The sequence below is a fragment of the Phaeodactylum tricornutum genome, chromosome 8 (assembly GCF_000150955.2).
Source record: "Phaeodactylum tricornutum CCAP 1055/1 chromosome 8, whole genome shotgun sequence".
Taxonomy (NCBI): domain Eukaryota; phylum Bacillariophyta; class Bacillariophyceae; order Surirellales; family Neidiaceae; genus Phaeodactylum; species Phaeodactylum tricornutum.
The window spans coordinates 109,207-131,827 of NC_011676.1; the positions used below are offsets into that span (position 1 = coordinate 109,207).

General features: G+C 50.2%; 8 protein-coding genes across 8 annotated transcripts; 1 reads left to right on the forward strand and 7 right to left on the reverse strand.

Moving 5' to 3' along the window:
- Positions 1 to 806: 806 nt before the first annotated feature.
- Positions 807 to 1,133, reverse strand: PHATRDRAFT_12424 (predicted protein; the record flags this gene model as incomplete). The annotated part of the gene is made up of 1 exon (XM_002180140.1): positions 807 to 1,133. A coding segment is annotated over one exon (327 nt), but the record flags the coding sequence as incomplete, so codon positions are not given.
- A 3,212-nt stretch (positions 1,134 to 4,345) lies between these two features.
- PHATRDRAFT_45743 (predicted protein) lies at positions 4,346 to 7,081 on the forward strand (the record flags this gene model as incomplete). The annotated part of the gene is made up of 1 exon (XM_002179941.1): positions 4,346 to 7,081. Exon 1 carries the CDS (start codon positions 4,751 to 4,753, stop codon positions 7,079 to 7,081), a length of 2,331 nt encoding a protein of 776 aa, XP_002179977.1. The 5' UTR covers positions 4,346 to 4,750.
- Positions 7,082 to 7,745: 664 nt separating this feature from the next.
- PHATRDRAFT_12294 (predicted protein) lies at positions 7,746 to 8,024 on the reverse strand (the record flags this gene model as incomplete). The annotated part of the gene is made up of 1 exon (XM_002180141.1): positions 7,746 to 8,024. A coding segment is annotated over one exon (279 nt), but the record flags the coding sequence as incomplete, so codon positions are not given.
- Positions 8,025 to 8,662: 638 nt separating this feature from the next.
- Positions 8,663 to 10,475, reverse strand: PHATRDRAFT_35525 (predicted protein; the record flags this gene model as incomplete). Its single annotated transcript, XM_002180142.1, has 3 exons — positions 8,663 to 9,211; positions 9,303 to 10,341; positions 10,411 to 10,475. The coding sequence occupies 3 exons, from the start codon at positions 10,473 to 10,475 to the stop codon at positions 8,663 to 8,665; spliced, it is 1,653 nt and encodes a 550-aa protein (XP_002180178.1).
- A 638-nt stretch (positions 10,476 to 11,113) lies between these two features.
- Positions 11,114 to 12,516, reverse strand: PDHB1 (precursor of dehydrogenase pyruvate dehydrogenase E1 component beta subunit). The gene is made up of 2 exons (XM_002180143.1): positions 12,331 to 12,516; positions 11,114 to 12,180 (listed from the first exon to the last, which is right to left on the reverse strand). Exons 1-2 carry the CDS (start codon positions 12,391 to 12,393, stop codon positions 11,161 to 11,163), a joined length of 1,083 nt encoding a protein of 360 aa, XP_002180179.1. The 5' UTR covers positions 12,394 to 12,516; the 3' UTR covers positions 11,114 to 11,160.
- A 307-nt stretch (positions 12,517 to 12,823) lies between these two features.
- PHATRDRAFT_45746 (predicted protein) lies at positions 12,824 to 15,664 on the reverse strand (the record flags this gene model as incomplete). The annotated part of the gene is made up of 2 exons (XM_002180144.1): positions 13,225 to 15,664; positions 12,824 to 13,046 (listed from the first exon to the last, which is right to left on the reverse strand). Exons 1-2 carry the CDS (start codon positions 14,175 to 14,177, stop codon positions 12,824 to 12,826), a joined length of 1,176 nt encoding a protein of 391 aa, XP_002180180.1. The 5' UTR covers positions 14,178 to 15,664.
- On the reverse strand, positions 15,653 to 17,375 carry PHATRDRAFT_45748 (predicted protein; the record flags this gene model as incomplete). Its single annotated transcript, XM_002180145.1, has 1 exon — positions 15,653 to 17,375. The coding sequence occupies one exon, from the start codon at positions 17,373 to 17,375 to the stop codon at positions 15,882 to 15,884; it is 1,494 nt and encodes a 497-aa protein (XP_002180181.1). The 3' UTR covers positions 15,653 to 15,881.
- Positions 17,376 to 18,666: 1,291 nt separating this feature from the next.
- Positions 18,667 to 19,905, reverse strand: PHATRDRAFT_45749 (predicted protein; the record flags this gene model as incomplete). The annotated part of the gene is made up of 1 exon (XM_002180146.1): positions 18,667 to 19,905. Exon 1 carries the CDS (start codon positions 19,750 to 19,752, stop codon positions 18,667 to 18,669), a length of 1,086 nt encoding a protein of 361 aa, XP_002180182.1. The 5' UTR covers positions 19,753 to 19,905.
- Between the last annotated feature and the right edge of the window lie 2,716 nt (positions 19,906 to 22,621).

Sequence of the window (22,621 nt, forward strand, 5' to 3'; positions counted from 1 at the left end):
TGCAGTACGCCTTGGACGAGACGGGGAGAGATCCGTAATTGTACGGATGAGTGTGATCGAGGCGCAGAAGCGAGTAGCGCTTGCACCAGTAACGTACAACCCCGTTGCGTTAAACCGTGCGGTTGATCCATACATAATTCCGTGTAGGTTTGGAGGACGACGTCTTCCGATGACGGCAATGACGATGACGTTTGTTCCGCAACGCGCAGAGCCTCGGCGAGGGCCGACGCGTACCCGTGAGGCAACGACGACGACGAGGCACGGTCGTCGTTGGCGGGACGCGTCACGGCGGCTGCCGATGCCGACGATTCCCTGTGCTGCTCCATAAGAACTCCAACGGTAGGTACGATACGGCGAGGCAATGGGACGAGGGGTGCGTTGGCGAGTTACAGTTATTTGTGACAACCTCGCCGATCATGGTGTGTCGTTCTCGAACTGAGGACCGCAAAGGATCGGTCGACTCGAGTGAATCACGATTTCCCAGGATTCCCGGCCAGCCACGATGTGTAAAACTATGGGCCGTCCTCTTTTCCTACTCTAGCTAGCTCTGGAGACTCTAGGTAGTGATGCATAACTTCTACTCTCTACACGAAGAGTAGAAACGAACAACATATTCAGATCTACTATAGATCTCTATCGGTCATACTACGTTCGACTCGTTCCGTGGCGTGCTGCGCGGCCACAACACTCACCACACAGGCCGCCACCACCAACAAGGTCACCACCGTCACTTCAATCAGGACCGAAAAGCCACGGTGTTCCTTTTCCTTGTGTCCGTGCGTGTGTCCGGTCGTAAAGTGCAACGGAACGAACCCGACGCGGCGGAAACCGGCGGTATTGCTGCGGTGTTCATTTTCCAGCCGCAAGAATCCCCAAATTGTGCGTCGAAACAGCTCCAACAACATGGACACCGCCGTCAGGTACTGGGGCAAGGCAAAACTGGCACCGGACTGTGGCGGAACCAAAGTCAAGACCCACGCAAACCGAAGGACCAAGTCAACAGCAATAATCAGATAGTACATTCCTCGTTTCGGATACATGAGACGGGGTCCCAAAAACTTGTGCTTGCGCCGTCCGAGACCCCAATCCATGTACACATCCCAAAAGAATGAGTATAAGGAAGAAGACACAAAGGTGAAGGTCCAGAAATACTGAAAGACGGAGGCTTCCAGCTGATTGCGCATATACAATGGATGAAAGGCCCCAAAGAGCGTCACCGTCTGGGACAAGGCGTACTTGAAGGCGTTGGCCAAATGCGGAAAACGGTCACCGGAGTCTGCGTAACGTCGCAGGCACTGATTGAAGCGGAACCACAATGGCAAGAGCGTCAGCAGGGGAATCAAGATATGCGCGTACCACGTTGTTTTCGCCCATTTGTGTTTGGTGGATTTGCTCGAGTCCTCCGAAATCAACCAGTCCCCGGACGCAAAGAAGAAAAAAGTCCACGCTAAATCTTGAAACACCTTGACCATCGAGGTGAAGATATCTCCCACGTATCCATGGTAAAAGCTGGGGGATACTGCCGGCGATGTGACAACACACCAAATGGAGCGCCACATCGGTAGTCGAGTCTGCAACGGAAAGATGAGGCGGTAGATAGTGTACAGGACTACCAACAACGGAAAAATTCCAGCCGGAAAGGATCCCGGAATGTCGTGCGCACCGGCCTTGTAGTACAGCAACATGCCCACACAAAACACAAGAGTGTTGTCGACCGCTTCGTTGAAAATTCCCAGCGGACTGTCGACTATTTGCGGGTTAAAATCAAAGAGGTAGATGTAGTTGATACGGTAGCGCGACCACACCCAGGTGCTGATTCCCCAAAACCACTGTAGGGTCAACAGCCCACCGCAGGCTCGAAAGACGGGAAAGGCGGTACGTCCGCCAATCGTGGAGCGCCCTTCCGATATCATGCCCCAAATGCAGTCCCAGCAGACCCACAGGCCGAGAACGGAACACATGCCCATTCGGTACCCCAAGCGCAACTGGGACCAATCCATTTCCAGACCGTCGCCTCTCTTGGGCAACATTTGGGCGCGGGCCTCGCTCACGTTCCGATCACAAAACCAATTGGCGTACAACGTTTCCATACGGGTCGTCAGTAGTTCCACCGCTTGACCTTCGTTACAAACGTGCTTGGGGGCCACAAACTTGTGGAATCGTTTCTTGCGTTCCGGTATGGTCTTGTCGTGCTTCTTGACAATTTTGACGAACCCGGTATAATTCATAATGGCAAAATTGTGCAGTAGCTTGGCCGTTCGGTACATATCAATGAGGGCCCGTTGGATGGATTCGACTTCCCGTATTTTCTTGGCTTTGGGTTCGTCGCGGGATTGACTGTAGCCTTCTTCGTCCATATCGTCGTGTTCCGCGGCCGTAAGTATGGGCAAGGCGGATTCGCTGATCCGGCGGCGGTGTGTTTGTTGCGAGTCGGAAAAACGGGTTGGTGCCGGGGACCCGTCGGTGATTGAACCGCCGTGCGGATGGAGATTCTGCTGGATTTTCCGAGCAAAGCCCTTGGCCGCTTCCATGGCGACAGCAGTGGACGATTTGCGACGCTGTCTGGAGACCAGCGGTGTCTCCAATCGGTCGTTGTTCGGTCCGTGTTGGGGAAGTTCCTCGTCCAAACTGGGAGTCCCCACGGGTGCCGGCGGTAACGTACCGGCCTGTCGCGACTGGGCCACACTTTCTCGCAAAAACGCGAGTCGGGCTTCGAGTTCTTGTAGTTTTTCGTCGTAAAAGCGGTTGACGACGTTGCGGTTGTGCCGAAGCTGCTGATCAAAGTCGTCGGCTTGAGCGTCCATATCCTTGAGGGCGTCGCGTAGTTGACGTTCGTAGGAGCGGTTGAAGTAGTCCGTCACGCCCGAAGCGGCTTTTTCGAAAGCGCGCGTGATCATACTCGAACCGGACTCGGAACGACGCAGTGATGAAGATTGTTGTATTGGTGGTGGTTGTAGTAGTTGATTTGGTGTTGTCGGTAGAGAAGGAGGTGGTTCGGGCCCATGCTGTTGCGAGGGAGCGTCTGTATCGGTGTCACCAACGGTATTATTTGTGGATCCGTAGGACGCACCGGCTGGGGTAAATGGTGGTTGGTGGTCTACACTCACAGAAAGTGGAGACGGTGGAGGTGGCGGTATGGAAGCATCGGGTTTGCGTTGAGACGGCGAGAGCAACTGGGACTGTTCATCCACGGAATCGGCGTTGCTTTCGGCAATACTCGCGAGCGCGTCGTTCCGAAGGGATGCGGTGCCTGTGGTGGTGGTGGATGGTTTGGTGGCAGTCGTCGTCGTCGATGGTGGTGGTGCGGTGGTGGTATTGTTGTGATTGTCGTAGGATTCGGTGGCGAGTAGATTATCGCGCGAGGCGTAGGGTGTCCGCACCCCCTGTCGGTAGGCTCGTTCCATGGCGTACGCGTCGGCCGGTTTGCGTGCGGCGAGTTCATTGTACCGATCACGAATGGCTTGGTGTCGTTTCAGAATGGCCTTGAGTTTTTCGTAGGCAATGTAATAGTCACTCCAATCCGCCACCTTGTTGTCTTCGAGCTTTAAACCGAATTCAACCATGCCTCGTGAACCTCGTTACGATAATGTTCGATACGTTGTTAGCCACACGTTTGCAAGCAACGGAATGGTTTTGGAATGTGAGTACAGTACGGTACCACGTCCAACGAATCGTCAGAGGGTCCGAATCAGGAGTTCGCCGTTGACCGGTGGGTGATGCTTGTACTACTACTACTACTACTACTAGGAAAGTGATGGGTGCACGTCAAGTCAGTCCGGACAGTGAATCTGACGATACGACAGACAACAGACTGACAGATTGACTGGCATACATGCCTGCCCAAAGGCTTGGGGATACAGAAAGATACGTGGTCGAATGAATGGAACTGTGAGGAAAACCATTTGCACAGTCCGTCTCGTTCTCGATGGGATATGCTGCTTGACGCTTTTTCTCTCGTTACAGAATCCAGTCACCAAACCTACCGACCTCCCTCCCCTAGCTTTTACGGTAAGAATGGTTCGGTAGGTATGGTAGCCAGTACCTTGCTATCCGTTACGTTTCGTTGCTTCACGTTACCTTCGGGTACGATTGTTCCTTCGTACCGGTTGGGGACGGCAACGAAATTGCGTCGTTGGGGGAACCGGTATAGAAAACTAGGGGTAGGTTTGACTGTGGCTAGAGGTAGATCATGTGACCGTCACAATCAGTCCGTCATTCCGTTGGTTCGATTCCGAAGGGGTTGCTGTAGAGACCATGGACAGACGCCCAGTCGTCCGGAGCCTCTTGCCAACACCGATCAATCCGTGGATCCTCTTTTTGGCACCGAGTTGTCACACAGTCACTACCATTCGTTGCGTGTGTGTGTGAATGGGTCCAACAAAGATCCCGATCCTTTCCCCACCCACCCACAGTAACTCACAGTCAGTGGTTGTCCGGTGGTGGTTTGGTGCAATTCCCAAGGTCGTTCAACGGTATATTTGACGTTTCACGGACCCCAAAAAGTACAATCTGCCTGGTGGAGAGCTCGTCGGTCGAACTGGCGATCCCCAACAAACTTGAACCCAGCATGAATCTACGGTGAATTCTCGTTTGTTATTGTTGTTGTTGTCGTCTACATCGACGTCGTCGGAACAGCCCCATTTGTTTATCTACCGTACTACCTTTTGTCTGTAGAGTGAACGTTGGTTACGGTCGACTCGTCCTGCAGTTCTTCCAATCGCCACAACACTACCACAATAACAACAACAACATGAACGGGTCGTCGTCACGGGAAGTCCTGCACGTCAGCATTGGTCCCGAAGCCAATCACGTCACGGCACACTTGCTCAACCTCTACGGATTGTCCGTCACACCCTCCTTCGACAACGTCCACGGCGCCTTGTGCGATCCGCGGATCACTCACGACGTTTGGGACCGTCTCTACGTCCCACGAGTCGTCTTGGTGGACACTCCCGACTCTCGACTTTCACGACGCAACCCTACTTCTGCCACACCGTTACCTCACGTTCCCGTCGGATCCCACGACACGGTCGCACCGTTCGTACAGCCCACGTCGGTACCAATCCCCATCCCCGACCCTGCCTGGACAGCCTTGCACGACACGGCGCAATTCTTGGTGCAGAGTCCCTATTCGCGCTACCGAGTCCGACCCGTGCCACACTCCGGTGCGTCCCACCATCGTTCGGACCACCGTCGTGACAACCGCAGTGGAGGTGACCGTGTCCGCCACTACGCCAACGCACGACACGTCGACTGGGATGATTGGCACGACGACGAAGCCGACGAAGAACTAGACGAGGAACAACGTGCCAATGAACGTACCCGACAACAAGCGTGTGAACAACGGGAACGGCAAAGTTGGCAACAGCAGACGCTAGCGCCGGCCCAAGAACAATTGGAATCGTTTTGGAAGTCCGTACCGGCCGACAAGGCGGCCTTGATTTCCACGTTACCGCAACACCAAACTGCCGACGCCAGAATACCCACCAAAACCACCGCCACGCAGGCCGATGCTCTGCCAGTGTCGCCTATATGCCCCGACGCCGTTGCCAACTCTCGTGACGAGACTACCAACGCTACTATGATGCCTACGCCGACTCTTTCTTGGAGGGATTACTGGATGCCACCCTACCACCCCCAATCGTGTCTCGCCCTCCCCGTCTCGCACCAGTCCAACATTGTCAGCGACTGGGATTCCTACATTGCCGGAAGCAGCCAGTCCAACGCTTCCCCGTTGCAAAGCTGGAAAGACGACGTCTTGTGGGAACGCATTCGTCGGCAACTGGAAGCGTGTGAAAGCGTTCAGGGGGTTGTACTCGCGACCACCGATCGAGGTCTTTATGCAGGGTTGAGTTCGGGCCTGCTCGAAACCTTTCAAGAAGAATGCGCCACGGCGAGACGACTCGTACTCGCTTTGGAACACGAGCCCTCCTTGCATCATTCCTACTCGGACGAGGATCACCAATCCACCAAGTCCTCGTGGCAAGTCCAACAGGTGGAACGACTACGGTCACGAGTCGAAAAGGGACTCTTTTATCACGATATGGGTCAAAATGCCGATGTCGTGTTGCCGTTGCGAATCCCCACTACCGACGAGACCTGTTTCGCCAATTCTAACGGAACAAATTCCAGCGACGGCGTATTTGCTGGCGCGGCGCGGATGGCGGCCGCCTTGGAAACAGCCCTGCTGGGCTTTCGCGTAGCCAAGTCCACGACACCATCGCGTTCGCGTATTGGCTTGAATTCATCCTATTACTACGGCGCTCTCGCGTCGGATTCACCATTTGGTACCACACCCCAATTATCCATGTCCGAATTTCTGTCCACTTTACGGCCCAGCAGTCGACACTCTGTTCTGGAACTGGATACGGTTCTGCCCAACACCAACGTTACTCACGAATTCTTGTGGCAGTCGTTGCTGGAAGGAACCACCGTCGAACGAGATCACCGCATGCGCCAACGGGGTATCACCAGTTTGAGTGGTGTACGACGACCGCGCGATGTCGATCCCGGGGCCTGGATGTTGGACGCCGCTCCCGACATGGGCAAAGATGGCTTGTTGTCCTCTTTGTCACTCGCTGCGACCACGCCGAACATTACGGATCGATCCCTGCACCACCATTTCTCGCTTTCGACGTCGATGCGGACGCACCCACCCACTTCGGCATCGCAAGCTGACTACATTAACTGCACAATGCAAGGCATGGGCATCCGGTTCCGCCCGGAGCAGTCAACGGCAATGATCGTGACCCAAACTTTGGGGACTTTGACGGCTGACGGCTACGGTGCCGGATCGTACTGGCCGGCGGTTTGGGGATCGCCGAGTTGTCCGGTGTTATCGGTGGTCGGTAACACGAGTCGTTCCTTCGCCACCTTACAAGATACGGCGCAGTCCTTTCAACAGGCACTGGCACCGCGATCCAGAGGGTACTACAATCGTGACGTAACCAACGGTGTCTTGCCCGAGCCCGAAGATTGCGAAGACGCGTTGGCGTCTTGCCTTGATCTAGCCGACGTATACCGCCCGCCGGAAGGGAGTGGTTTGGTTCCGGACGAAGATTTGGATTCCGGCATGTCGTAGTAGGCTACTGGTGCTTGGCAAACTTGAGGTACGTGCGGTCCGAGAGAAACGGTGTTGTTTACCGGATCTGGTTTGGAGATTACCGACGACGAACGCACAAGCTCAATCCCGAGGAAGATAGTTCCGTCGGGCGGTCAGAGATCCGTTCCGGATCATGCTGATTCGACGTAAAAGTGTACAAAAAATAAAATTCAGAGGGATTGGCTTGTGTGCGCATGGGTGTTCCTGAAAGGCCTACCTGGACGGTGGAGTTTTCGAGTGTTGGTCCACATGATGATTTACAATTCTAAACTACATTCTCTGAGAAGCAACATTCTTTGAAGAGATTCATGAAGTCGGATGGACAATGCACGGCCTGCAACCTGTTCTCGCGAGACTCTTGTTTCGGAATCGTCATTATCTGACACTCCTTCCTCTTCCTTCTCTTGGGGCAGCAGCATCGATCGTTGAGTACGGTGTAGCAATGATAGGCAAGCCATGGCTTTGGTAAATGCCCTTATCTTTGCGCTTTTGGGTACGTTGGTGGGCAGAAAGCCTGGTTCTGGGATCGATGGGTACACGTGGGGGTGTGCAACCGAGACGAGATTGAAGTAAGCAAAGAGTTGTAATAGTAAAATCAGCTTGATAGATTAGAATAGCTGCTCGCCCAAAGGCACGGTGTGACTTAAACACCCGAGCGTTTGTCCACGACAATAAAGTGGTTGCCAAATTGGGTTTGCACGGGTCCCACAACCTCTCCCAACTTGGTTTCCGGATCAAAGATAACGGCGTCAAACTCCTTCACCATGGTCCCGGGATAGAATGATCCCAGTGATCCTCCTTGCGAGGCACTCGGACAAGTCGAAAACTGCTGGGCAACTTTTGCGAACGAGTCCTTGGCCAATTCACCACGGATCTTCTCGATGTCGTCCGGATTCTTGACGAGTATGTGGCGTGCCGTGGCTTTGGTGCGATCGGACTCCTTGGCGTAGGCTTCGTTGGAAAATGCGCCACCGAGCGCCTTTTCGAACCAATTCATGGATAACTCCGTTGACGAGCGATCGCCTCGGACCGATGGTACGATCGTGGGACCAGCCGAGAACGCCATTGTCGGGTAGGACTGGACGAAGGCAAAGGCAAGAAACAGGGCATCAGGCATCATGGCTAGTAAGATCAGAATAGCGCTGTCTTCTCTACCAAGGAGTGGTCCGGATCGAGAACGGGTGCTCTTTTACGGTAATCTAGCCGGGTTTCTAATTCTCTGCTAGTAGAATTAGACGCAAAGAGGGTCTGTTTTCGAGGTGATCGGCCAGGACCATTTTCGATCCTGGCCTCGTCCATTCCGCTGATAACCGACATGGGTTAACTAACTGTAAGGTAAGAAAAAGGTCCAAACGTATCTGCAGCCCAATTAAGAAAACCTACCCTAAACTTTGTATGGCAAAGTCCACATGAACGTATTCCCAGTCTTTTCAAAGCAGGAGTGAAGAGAGACTAGATAACAATAAATGAGTTGTGTTAGGTATCTAATGTATGATACCACGAATTGGGAACTCACGAAGGACGGAAATTGCCTCTCTTTTAGAATTGATAACGAACACTTCACCGAAGGATGTCCATTGTGCCGTTTGGTCCACCACGTTTGGACAATGGATTTAGGGTTGCATGCGAATAATGTAGCGCAGCCAAGAAATCGGCCGGGAATCGCTTTTGGGCATACTCGTGATCTTCAACGAGCATTCCTCGAAAGCGACCCTGACTAGACCCATACTTGACAAGTGCCGTGACAAAATCGGAAGGATTTCCGTGCTTCTTGGGCTTTTCGAGCAAATAGCGAAACTTGCGAGCGATTGGAATCCCAACGCATTCCGTCAAAGCCTTCAATACCTTCTCGGCGTGGTATATCGTATCCTCAAAACGAACAAAAACTCTCGGAAAAGTGGCGTTGATATATTCTTCGTGAAAGGTCGACCAGAGATCTGCCAATGTATCGTAATAGTCCGTAAACGCAAAACCGGTTTGACGAGCCGAGAGTGCTACTTGAAATGGCTTCGTGAAATTTCCGAATATCTCTTTTTCCTTGTCCGCGATAGCCAAATTTGGACAATGGTACGGAGATCTCTGCCATCTGGCATCATACGGTGCTTTGCACTATCGAAAGAGAGAAGCGCAAATAAGAACTCTCTCAAATCAGAGCCAAAGGACGAGAAACAATTTCCATTCCTTCGCCTAGCTAGCTTACCATTGCGGCCAACCATCGATACGGATCTCGAACAATGACAACAGGCATCACGTTGAGAGGATCATCCGGAAGAAAGCGATTGGAAAAGCGATACCGGGGTGGCATGTGTTTACCCCATGGAACTGATGGTCCCGGATCTCCCCAGTCGTTTTCGATACTTTTCCGACCCTCCACATTCATTACGATTGTCTTCCATAAAGCATTGGTCCCTGAATTGTACAAGCCAGCAATTCGTAGTCCGTTCAGGCGTTTCGTTCTGGGATCATTGGTGTTGACGGACCGCCGATACTCCGCACACGTCTCCAAGCCTAATATAATCGGTTCTTCTCCGTAAAGCGATGCGACTTCATGCCAAAGCGGAAGGTACTTACAGCGAGCTTTAATGTCACCCGCGCTCAGACCAGCAGCCGAAAGAATCTCGAGCAATCTTCTCTTACCTCGACATTGTGGTAGTTTCAGCAAGACTTCCCAAGAAAGAGAACTAAGGAATGCTTTGTCGCCCACGTCCACGTCGTATGGTCTAGGTTTGCCCCTTGTGAGTGGAGCATTGTCTTTTGTCGAGTTTGTCCCTTTGGGGTAATGTTGTGACGAGGGCGGTGGACCCGGTTCAATTGTTGTTGCATTCCCGAGATTTGTGCTTGACACTTCGTCGCTGCGGATAGCGACAAGCGAATTTGTTCTTAGCGTTTCCCTCTCCACGATTTGGGGACGTTCGGAAGAGGTTCTCTCCTTCTCCGTCAAGTGGTTGCTAAAATGAACCGAGACGTTGTTAGCTAAGTTCTGCTGAACCGTAAAAGTATGAAGCATCTTCTCCTCCTTTATCTTGTCCACCAATAGACGCTTTTTTTCTGTGGCAATGGCGTCTTCTAGTTTTCGAGCGTCGGTCAGAAGTGGAATAAAAAGCTTGGCCACCGCCAAAATGTACAAAACACAAGAAAGTATGGCAATGCTTTTCCCATAGCGAACATTCTTCACGCTTCTTGTTTGGAGAGTACTGCCCGGCTGCTCCATATTATAACAATAGTGGGGCTGGATGGGTCTGTTGTACAGATTCAGTCAACACAGCGATAACATAAGAGACCGCCTCTAGAGGTATATGCTAACTGACGATGAAGTGCGTTCTCTCCAAGTCGAAATACATTCGAAAGTAATGCCCTCATAAAACATCGGCATGCTTTCTGTGTCAAGCTACAATATTTAGGTATTTACGGTGTCGGAACCTTCGACGCACTTAGATGAGAGGGCATTGAGCCTGATATTATTTATTCAAATTCTTCAACTTATATAGTACATCCCGAAGCTTGTTTCATTTCAAATCAGTAGGCCGACCAGGTGATATGAACGACCTAAGTTCGGGTTATAAAGCATTTCGCGACGTCATAACATATTTCGCAAAAGGGCAAGAGGCTCATCTTGTGGTGCCTTACTGCCTGTTAGTTTGTTGGGTCACAGCTACTAGCTGTCAGCGTTGTTGTTTGCCTACTAGTCTGTTATACGCGGGAATGATAAACGATTGGATGAAACATGACGGAAAAGGACAGCGTAAAGCTTATCACCTCGTCCACAATTGACTCCGTTTACGAAACGAAAAGCGTGTGCGCCATTGGCAATTCCCGAATAAATGACTAACAATGATATGGGCGACATTGCGGAAATAGATTTAGAGCCGTCCAATTGGAGGGCACATGCGCTTGGCGTAATGTGACGGTGAACTAATATAAGCAATGAGCGTAGCAGTCGGTTTTGCGACTACAAACGAATCGACTCTTTAGTCATATACGCAATCTAAACACTGCTCACGATACACATCATGCCGAGTGCCTAGTACTATGGTTACGTCTTTGCCTTGTGTTTGGGCTCATGCCGCTATACGTCGGTAGGTCGTTCGTTCAACGGCGGCCACAACGTCTTCCAACTGGGGTAGGGCCGCATTTTCCAGGACCGTTGCGTAGGGCATCGGTACGTCGGCACCCGTGACGCGTTCCATGGGCGCGTCCAAATAGTTAAAGGCGTCCGTTTCCATCAAAATTGCGGCAATTTCGGACGAAATACCGCACTGGGGCCATCCCTGCTCGAGGCATATCACGCGGCCCGTCTTTTTGGCCGATTGGAGGATGGTGTCGCGATCCAGAGGCCGCAAACTTCGTAGATTGATGACTTCCACGGATACGCCTTTTTCTTTCATGGCGGCGGATGCTTCAATGGCCAATCCTACCGTCTTGCTGAAGGAGATAATGGTCGCGTCCGAGCCCTCCACTTCGATCTTGGCCTTGTCCAGGGGCAGGACGAAATCGGCCGACTGCGCTTCGTCGGACATTGGGAAGGCCACTCCGTACATGAGTTCGTGTTCGAGGATCATGACGGGGTTCGGATCCCGGATGGCTGCTTTGATGAGACCCTTGGCGTCTTCGGAGGAGTAGGGCGCTACGACCTTGAGTCCAGGAATGGAGGAGTACCAGGCGGCAAAACACTGGGAGTGTTGGGCCGCCGTGCCGGCGGAAAAGCCGTTGGGCCCGCGAAAGACAATGGGACAGGCGAGGTCACCACCACTCATGTAGAACTGCTTCGCGGCGGAATTGACAACCTGATCGATGGCCTGCATGGAGAAGTTGATGGTCATGAATTCCACAATGGGTCGTAGATTCTTGTAGGCGGCGCCGACGGCGAGTCCGGTAAAGCCCATTTCCGTAATCGGCGTATCAATGACACGCTTGTCACCGTACTTTTCGTACAGTCCCTTGGTAACCTTGTAGGCTCCTTGGTACTGGGCGACTTCTTCGCCGATAATGAAGACGGACTCGTCGCGGGCCATTTCTTCGTCAATGCCCGCGTTGATGGCTTCGCGGATCGTCATGTCGATCGTTGCGAACGCCCGGCGCTAGAGAGAGACAGAGCAAACAGTAGCAAAAAATAAAAAGAGCCAGGGATAATGGTGAGATTAATCAGAGTCGACACGACACGTATGGAATCCAGCGTCGATGACTACGAGAACAATTCACTGCCCTCCCTACCGCGGTGTGCAACGTACCGAAACGGGCGCCCCGCTCCGGCTCGCGATCGTCGTCGTCGAGTGTCTCAGAAACGACAACATGGTCCAGAATGGAGGTGGCTTTGTTCGTGAGAATGAAAACAAGAGAGCAGTAGTGTTGATAGTGCCTACTAGAGTCCGCCACCACAAGCACTAGCAACAGCAAAAAGTATGGTAGGACTAGAGTCTGACGGAGAGCTACCAATAAGTCCAACAAAGAGAGAAAGAAAGAGAGAGATGAGCGTATTTGCCGGTGGAATTATCGATCGACCGACGGAGCGAGCAAGCGAATTAACAGTAAGTAACAGTACATTTCACTACCAATATCCATTCTTTGGCGTTTTTCCGGTCGACGGGGACGGAGAGACGTCGAGAGAACGACGGGGCGACCACGAAGCCGAAGAAGGGAAGGATCTTTTTTGTTTTCCGCTGCCGGCGGAGGAAACGGCACCTCCGTACCGCTACATACGTGTCTCATGACATATCTCGATGACTATCCCGCGACATAGGTAACTCGTTTATAGTCATTGTCGGACAGCAAAGTCGCCATCCCTTCGTCTGTCCATCCGACACCCATCTTTCTCTGGTCCGGCGAAACGGTGACGTTCCCTTGTCTCGGGTTCCTTCCGTACCACGTGGTAGTCGCAGTTGCTACGACAGCTGGACGAACAAGAATTCGACCGGCGGGACCGAACGGAGCGAAAGTGGAGTCACACCTGTGCAAAGGTGAAGGTAACTGTGAACAACACTACCATTATCAAACTCCTGTATGAACTATGCCGTGGCCACACACACACCCCACTTCACGTAGACACCATACACCATGTAGAATAAGAATAATTACAAGTACAACAACCCGCACACTACAGATATTATCGCTGACGCCGTCGACACGTTTCTTGCAGCAGAATGGAGAGCGCCAGCACCAAGGCGGGATCGACTCCGGGAGGAATTACGACGCGGGTGCGGGGACGACCGTGATCGGAGGTTTCCGGTAACACTTGTCCCACCACGACGCCGTTGGCACCAACGAGCTGCATGGAGGCACTGGCTCGCGCCGGTTGGGCCTGCCAAATGGGCTGCGTCAAGTCGTATTCGGACCCGTTCCAAGCGTAGACCGTCCGGGGCTCTTCCCGGTCCAGACTCGATTCGCTCGTCACGACTCGAAACCAGGGATACCACTCCCGTTCGTGTTCCTTCAAACTGGACGTATCCCAAAACGTAAGTGGCGTGGTACCCAGAATATCAAAGACTCGTTTCGAATCCTGCTTGATGAGTACTACGGGCTCTTTTTGCGCGTTGTGCAACAAAAAGTCCACGGCGGACGCTAGACGCCGACGGGGAATCCGCAACGCGTGCAGAAGGCTCCTGCCGGTGGCGTTGGATTGGACGAGAACCGTATTTTTGATCCGTTGCAGTTTCAGAACCGACACTTCGGAGGTTTCGTAGAGTGGTACGAATCCTTCCGCTAGTAGTCGACCTCGGACGCAGTGGGGTAAATCGCGGACCACACTCGAAAGTTGCGCGAGTGATTCAAAGCCCTGCGGAAGCGGCACGTCCGCCACGTTCTGGACAGCAACGGCTGCCAAGGGTGAGGTCAAGAGACCCCCAGTAGGACCGTGTGTGTCTTGAAAATCGAGACTCACGGTGGAAGACTCGGACAGCTCGTCCGGCAACTTGAAAGCTCGATTACTTTCGTACACGGGCATACGGGGAAAGTGGGTACGCGTTGTACTAGACGTAGTGGAAGACGCACTCGACAGCGAACTCGTCGTGGTAATCAGAGTGGAAGCCTTGTTGGAATTGGAAGGCAGCGATGGATTGACTGTGACGGCAGTCTTCATCATGGACACAGGCAGTGAACGTCAACGACGAATTTTTCGGTGGCTTTCCTATTGCTATTGTGAACTGTATGATAGCCGCGAGTTGAAGACCTGACAGAGCACAGCGTTGCGAGTAGTAGAGCGCACTGTACACGTCAACACTTCAACGGCGAAACCAGTACCAAGAGCTACGTCGCGGTATCGCGTCTCGGGCAACGTCGACCTCGTCCAAATATATACCGTTGGTAGTGGTTTCAACCTGGAGAAGACGGTTCTCGGCAATCGTCAGCTTTCGTTGTTCTCTCCCGGGACTTGTTACTTATTATCGTTGGAAGCCACATATCAACTGCTGACGTTGTCTGGTCTGAAATATTTAAAGGAATAGGACAGCAAGTCGTGCATGACTTATTTTTGCGCCCCCATTAAGTAAATGGGAGATCCTGACATCGAAATTCCGTTCTCCGATCCAATCAGCCAACGCAAAAGTCAACCGCTCCTTTCTCGTTTTCTCCGCCAACGGCAAATTGACAGATTGGGAACGGCGCGTGTGTCGGCATGCACAACCACACGTGCTCACCTTCGGACCCTATCGATGACGACACGATCTCCGCATTCGAGAAAATGTCGACCCACACGGACCACCAAATCCGTTTCGGCCTCTCCGGATTTCTGCGGCTTTCTTCCAACGGAGAATCGGTGCACGGAAGTATGCCCTCCCCGCCCTACTGCGTTTACGAACACTCGGATATTCCGTATTCGCACAGACGCCGATTCCAGTTCCAATGCACTATTCGGTCGTGCTTTCGCTGCGCGCCTCTCTAGAAAAGCATTCGTTCTCGGAGAGGAGTGAGACGGCCGTGGCGGCAATTTTATTTGTGGCGAACGTACGGCGGCCAGCATGCGAACCGTTTTTGTTAGTGGCGCACCAATTCGATGTGTTTGGATGATTTTGTTTACTGTTAACCAAGATCCAGGAAGCTAGCAAGTATACATGCGTATCTGAATTACAGCCTCCTGACTGTGAGTCTCGCTCCGCACCGGAATCTCCCTATGCTAGAGTCAATGATGTGCTAGCAAATCTGATCGAGAAGCGCTCCGAATGCCCAGGACTTGGACGAGCGAACTGGGAAATTTTGGCGTTGGCCCTTGGTGGACTATTTTTGGTTCCCGCTTGACTCCAGTCGTGATTCGATCGGAAGGCTTCCTGGATTCTTTGGACGAGCACGCCGGAACCGGTAAGACGATCCCAGAACGTATCTCACGGTACCGCTTTCTGCTGGGTGTAAAGATAAGTAAGTTCCGTACCCAGTTTTTGAAAACGTTTTCTGTCGCACAAGGGTGGCGCGCCCTCGGTTTTTTGGTTTACGAGATGAGCAGAGCTCTATAGCAGCAGGCTTGCTTCACGATCACGGTGCGATTGGGTTTTTGTCATGGCCTCCTGCTATATGAGTTGTGGCTGGGACCCTGCATGTTCTCTAGCTAAAACATAGAAAATAGAGCCATGCCCGACCAGAAATACTCTTCTCTCCTTAATCCCGTTGACGCCGATCACTACGGCCACATTGATCTCATCTGGGGCTACTATAGTGACTTATTATCGGGAGATCCGCACATCAATTAGTTCATGTCGAATGTGTAGTGTAAACAAAATGAGCGGCTTTAATTATATATATTTGTACAAGGACTAGATACTAATGTACTTTTTCTTACACTCAATGGCACATGCGGTTAGAAATGGTATTGCACCAATTTGTTGCGGCCCCAATACGTTTCATCTTGGGAGGGAAACTGATGATGCTGATAAGGTTCTGCCGTGGAGGTCACTTCAAACCCTTCCATGGACGAGCTGGAAGAGACAGTCAAGGCCATCAAGCTTCTATCCAACAAACTGCAAGTGTCTGAGGAGTACGAAGCATTCAAAAGATCTGGAGGCAAGCTGAGCCGTATACTGTCGGGAGAGCAACTGGCTTTGGCGAGGCCCCAAGAGGAGGACATCGATGTGATAGCAGTTGAAGTGTGGTCAATAGCCCAAGCCGACTCCGCAACCGCAATCGGAGACTCCGGCGAATCCAACAATAAAGATAATTTAATGGAATTGATCGTACCGTGTAACATACCACAGACTTCTCGTGAAGTCAATCGTTCAGGCAACAACGGTGTCCAGGCTTGCGTTAGTAAGCCTTGAAGCTGCAAAGGCCACGACCGATTGATGGGAGGTCGTTCGCCTTCTATACAAACCCGCTGTTTGTGATCTTCAAGCGAATATGTAGGATATGGTTTCGAGGTATTCAACATTTCCCATACTACCATACTCCAACCGTAGACATCCGCCTTGCAGTTGTACTTGCCTTCGTTCGCAACTTCCGGTGCCATGTACCGGCGGGTGCCGACTCCCGACATGCTAAAGACTTCGTAAACGTCCGCAAAACAAGTAAGATCGGGCGAGGGCAGCTCGCGACACAGACCAAAGTCAAATAGCTTCAGGGTACCATCTGACGTGAATCCAATGTTTTGGGGTTTCAAGTCCCGGAATACAATCCTTCGTTCATGCAAATATTCCAAAGCCGAGGCGAGCTGAAGAGCCAACTCGGCTTTGTACAGAACGTCTGCATCTCTGGTTTGCCAACTCTGAACCCGTCTATCGAGAGTGTCTTCCAAGCGGTCGGTGACTATGAAAAATGCGTCGTGCTTTCCGTCTGCTAGCGCGTGAATACCTTCAATTGGAAGTCCTCGGACTGACAAAATATGCGGGTGTTCAATGGCGCCAAGATATTGGGCTTCCACGGCCAAGTCTGATGCCGCATGGGCAAATTCGTCGGAATTCTTCTCCAGTAATCGTGCCTGCAAATGTTTGATCGCGTAACGACCCCGTCCTGTGACTGGATCTATACATTGACGTTGTAACAGTAGGCGAGCTCTTTGCTGAAAGGGTGTCAATTGGTGAGACACGCTTGGATTCAGGGCAAATCCAACGATTTCATGGACTTCCGAAAAACCACCGTAGCCCAAAAGTTGGCCTGTTTGAATCTCGGTTCGATGCAAAAGGGCGCTCTGGTTGTGATGGGGTGGAGAGCGGAGAAAGGGGGAAAAACTCAAGACATGCTGGAGATCGTCCTGCACAAAGGAAACAGCTCGTCGCACGAGGCTTTGTTGCCGCCAGTTCAATTGGCGCGATGTCACGCCTTCGTGAAGCGGTATGGGCTCCGTGTTGCAAGGAGCCATCGTATAGCGTATTTTCGGTAGTGAAGATCTATGCTTCGTTTTCGAATAAATGGAAAGACTCCCTGGTTTCGGTTGCCGTCGAACTGGCACGAAAACCAGCGGGATCTGCTTTTAATGTGGAATCTCAAGTCTTGGGACGCTCCGACGCCTCTCGGGCAACTTTATGGCGATTTCTGCCAAGATTACGAAACTGGAGTTGGCTGGGGCTTGACTGCCGAGACTGAGACTTAGCGGTTTTGTGAAGACAGGCAAAACACACACAAGCCGAAGCGGAGTGTAAGCACGTGCCGACCCGTCGATCCCTACTAAAAACAGGGTCTCAACGCCAGGCATACCTATATAACCCTTCCAGTTTTTACGTGAATCTTGTTTTCGCGAGCTCGAATTGATATCGCAACTGGTGAACTCTAAGAATACATAGGACAATTCAAAATGAGATAGCGTCTGTGGGAAAAATTTCTGCCGAAATTGGCATAAGTTCTTGGTTCTTGAGGCTGTTATATATTGTTGTCGGTTTCTTGATGACATGTGAGAGTGGCCATTGGGAACCTCGAAATTATGACTACATGCAATGGCTCAATAGGCAATAGGTATGTTTGTGATGGCTATATGCATGAAACTTTGGGTCATTCCCATGTGTGCGACTGTTTCGCTCGTGAACGCAAAGGAAATTTCCCGTTACTTGACTTACCGTAAGCTGAATATAGAGTGGCTTGATGCCATCAATGGTTGTTACTAGTCGTTTCATTCGATGACCCTACTTCCCGAACAGGTCGTGAAAGTTATGGACAGTCTGAAAACGTTCGAAGAGACATGACACGTTTCATTTTCATCGCAGAGCTTATCGAGAACGTACGAATGCTCTTCAAAGACCGAGCTGAAAAGTCAAATATGTAAGTCTATACCTGAACGAAAACTATGTTATACTTTCGGTCAATCTTTCGCAACCTTTGTGCCATAACGCAGATTTCAATGAATCTGCACGCAGATATTACACACTCCGAACGGAAGCGTCTTCAATCGGCACTGACAAGAAGTAGTATATGGATCACCTAGCAGATCTAGGGTCTTTTTTTGTTCATAAGGCGAATTCCACCAGAGCGAGGCATAGTAATGAGACTGTACAGCGGAAACATTGTAGTCGTGTGCTAGGCGCTTTTAACCAAGCAAAGCGTCTTTCGTTGCGAAATTTTTGCGCCATTACGTGAGAACAATTCTGTCAGAATCATTCCCCGACTCTACGTAGGAACTAGTTTCCGACTTCGCGGCAGAATCATTGCCCGACTCCATGTCAGAACCCTTTCCCGACTCCACCATTTCCAGCCTCTTCGTCGGAAATGATTTCCAGCAATGCGTCAGAATTCTTTCCTGACATTGCGTTGGAATGATTCTCCGATGTTGCGTTGAAATCACATTCCGGTCCTGCGTCGGAATTGCTCTCCAAATCAACTTCGTTAGCGTCCGCCTCTTTCTGTCTTCGTGCTTTGTTTTTCTTTTGTTTGGCCTTTTTGGGAGGCAACATAATGATTTCCTGCTTCTTTCCATACCGTATTGTTCGAAGAAGACCAAGTTCCTTCCAGTGTCCCACAAACGGAATCAGTGCCGAATCCGACAAGAGGTTCGGATTGTTTTTGCCGAGTTCGGAATAGGCCATCTTTCGGCGCAATTTTCGGACCGTTATACCACCACTCAATTGAGGGAGGCACTCTTTGAAAAAGAATGAGTCCAACTGAGGAGTGAGGTCCTGTACATGCTCGGATATAGGCTTTGTCATCAGACCTGAAAGCTTTCGTTTCGTCCATGTTTCGTTCGCCATTGCTTGGATCCTGCTCGTCCTTTCATCATTGGCCAGAGGTCTAACCAAAAGCTCTCCATCCGGTTTCAATACTATATCGACGACATCGTTTTTCTTCCAGTACCCAACAACCGGTACGAGATGTTCGTAGGGCAATTTTCCCGGAGATATCCTTCTATTCATCCTCCAGGCCACATCCCTTTGCAGCCGTCGAATCCTGGCTCCCAATGGGAATTTAAGCAGCCAGTCTTCCTTGACGTAGGCTGTCATTTTTTCAACGTACGGCATTACACTTGAAGGAATGGGCACGTCCAGAAACTTTGAGTGTCTGGTCGGCGAGGGTGGTTCCGCGAGTTGCCGCTGTTTGCGACGACTAGGAGGACGAGACTTAACTTCCTCCCGTTCCCAAGGACGGCTTTTTTTACCATTTGTTCCTCTATGTTCCGGATTTCGGGGCCCTCCTCCCATACAGCGCGTAAATATTGTCACGGTGACTTCCGGGCGGTTGACTACGGTCGGCCCCCGAAGTCGAGATACCGATCGTAACAACGGTCTGCTCCAACGAGAACCAACCGACGTCATGGTGACCTCTCCTTGTTCAATAAAGCCAAAGCCGCAACACTGGAGGATTCACTGATAGCACCTGTCTTGAATAAGATTTTCTGGGCAAACAGGTTTTGATGTCGAAGTATGGCAAACCGATGGGAGTGTGGCAGCGCTCAAGAATAGAAAAGGGGGACTCGGCTGCTTTTTCGCACTCGGAATTTGTGTGGCGAGAAACAAGTACATATATCTACGCAAGAATTGTACGCCTCTTTCTCGTCGTCTTGCTGTTATTACTAGCTAGTAGTAGTAGGGATGATCAATGATTGATTTCACGACATAACACTAAAGACAGAGATATCCTATGGTCCACTGTCATCCCAGTTGTCTTTGAGATATCAATCGCCCTGCTCCTGTCTGTCAAGATATAAGTGAATATGCTTGATATACCTTAAATGTGACGAGGTAAAACGACGTGATTTGAGGATAGCGCTCCGTGGTTCAATTCCATGGCACGTTAATTTTGACACCTGTCATCCCATCCGTGGAGGCGATTGGTGGTCAATTCCCTGACATCAGGAAACTTCCGAGAGAACGGACAGCAAAGAAACCAAAGGATTGTAGATACTTTCGTAGGCTGGTTATGTAAAAGACGTTGATGTTAGATAAATCTAATGACTTGTCCGGTAGACTTAGAGCTAACGACCTCCATATGAACGCTTGACGCAGGGTTTTCCGAACATCACAGTAATGCCAAGTAGTTAAACATAAAAAAAGAGAAGATCCATCATTTGGGATGAGCAAGGGTGAAAACTACACTCTCATTTCCCCCCGAAAATTAAATACTTTAAACTAACAAACAGTAAGTGTATTTTTTCCCCAAATAGTGTAATTTTCACCCCTGCCTATCCCAAACAGGGGATTTTCTCACAGTCAATGAATTACTTACCGGCAAGTCGCCAATATTGATTACTTAAGTAACTAACTTCGTTCCCATCATCTTGGCAATATCAAATATCTGATTTTAGTGATGATATAGTGTTACTTATCATTTTCACCTTAAATCAACGCCAATTAGGGTCCCAAAAAAAGACTCTCTGTCAGGTCGCCGATTTTGGTTGGATAAGTTCCTTCGTTTCCGCCATCTTCGCATTTACAAAATATCGCACTTCACTCACTGTCAGTGATGATTTTGGGTTACTTACGTAATTACTTCGACAATCGCGAAATAGCGCATAATTTTAACACACCTCTGAAAAACAAGTAGAGATGAAATTTTCCAATTTACAGATGGATTAGCCTAAGTGCTTGTTGCCGAAAGGTATGTATCCATAAAAATTTCGCTTTGCCTCTGATGGCCTTCGCAAGGAGTCTTGTCAGTCTTCAGAATTGATAGTACATACGACTGGATACATAACTTTACATTCAAAACTCTCTGTTATTCATATACAAGTTTCACAAAATCTTTACTTTTTATCTCACAATTCTATAATTCGCTACCAATTGAACAATTGGAGACATTTTCTGGCTTTCTTCTCAAGCTCTACGCTTCCGTCATATCTGTGGATATTCATGCAAGTAAGTAGGTTATAATCAAAGTGATGCTTTTGTGAACGGAAACTCTCAAACTTTCAACGGTACAAAATAGAGCAAGAACCATCAATTCCTTCCCCTGTTAGCAATATGAAACTTCCTAGAAATGATTGGATGCAAGTTTGTATGGCTCCATTGTGCTTTATGTTTTGTATGACAATAGCTGTCAGTGAGCAATATCTTGAGGACCAGTCAATCCAAATGTTTCCTAATACTTGTCTTTTGTCAAACCAAATGCTAATGATGAGATTGAACAAACAAGGAATGATGAGATTGAACCAAAAAAGAATGGGTCGACCACAGAAGTCAAGGCCAACCCCAAGCCCAATGGAGTCTACCATGCCTACTGTTACAGTACACCACCTTGCAGCATGTCCCTCGGACAGCTTCCACTTGGTAAGGAAAGTGTAAGTGTGAGCCAATCCGATGGATGCAGCAGTTACGTGTCCCATATGGAGTTTGTGTCGGCCTTATTGCGCAAATCTACCATATTTGAGTTACCCTGTTGTGGTTTACCTCCTTGCGACATGTCTTGTGGAAATTATTCACTAAACACAGATGTCGCAAGTGTGAATCAAAACTATTCACATGGAGTTAAGGAGGCACGCACAGAAGTGATACCAAAGCCTTGTTCCGTGGCCACGTGGACTCGCAATAATCAAAGCATTTGTACGATTGCTATGTTTCTGGAGGCGCATGTGTTTAGTCTCTACTTGTCAGTTTACAAGACCAAGATGAGTTGGGATACAAGTAGATACTAAGGCGATACAACTGAGACAACATAAGGGGCTATCACAAGACACATGGTGGGATTGAACAAGATCCTCTACTCACCATAGGTATCATGCATGGGACTTATAGTTCCAAAGGTATATATACATGTGAAAGAAAGGTTGTCTATTGAGATTATGGAAGTTGTGAAAGATCAGTGATGAGCTGGCACTTTGTGGGATTGTTCACTGGACTGAACAACAGATTGACTAGTTTGTAGGATGTAATCTTCCACTCATTGTTTTAGAAAGTCTTTGATCCAAATATTGCATTACAGCATAGGTCCTTGCATCCACTGTCTAACCTGTGGGGAGTGTCGTCAACGAGTTGAGTTTTACAGTCCCTAAGTCTCTTAGGTGTATCACAGGTTGTTTGTCTCAACACCCACCTTTGTTTACCACTCACTGTCCTAACAGCGATCTGTCCTACAGTTGTGCTTTGGTAGTACTCCGTAACACCTACATTGTCTGTCGTACCCTCATTGGAGCCATCAGTTGAACCTTTGTTGGAACCAACAACAGCAACACCAATACCACTGGGAGTG

Bases quoted from the DNA above. Each gene is read 5' to 3' on its own strand.
- PDHB1 (XM_002180143.1), bottom strand. From the start codon at position 12,393: ATGTTGTCGTTTCTGAGACACTCGACGACGACGATCGCGAGCCGGAGC. The intron at 12,181-12,330 runs GTACGTTGCACA...GTCTCTCTCTAG, and splicing joins GGAGCGGGGCGCCCGTTTCG to CGCCGGGCGTTCGCAACGAT.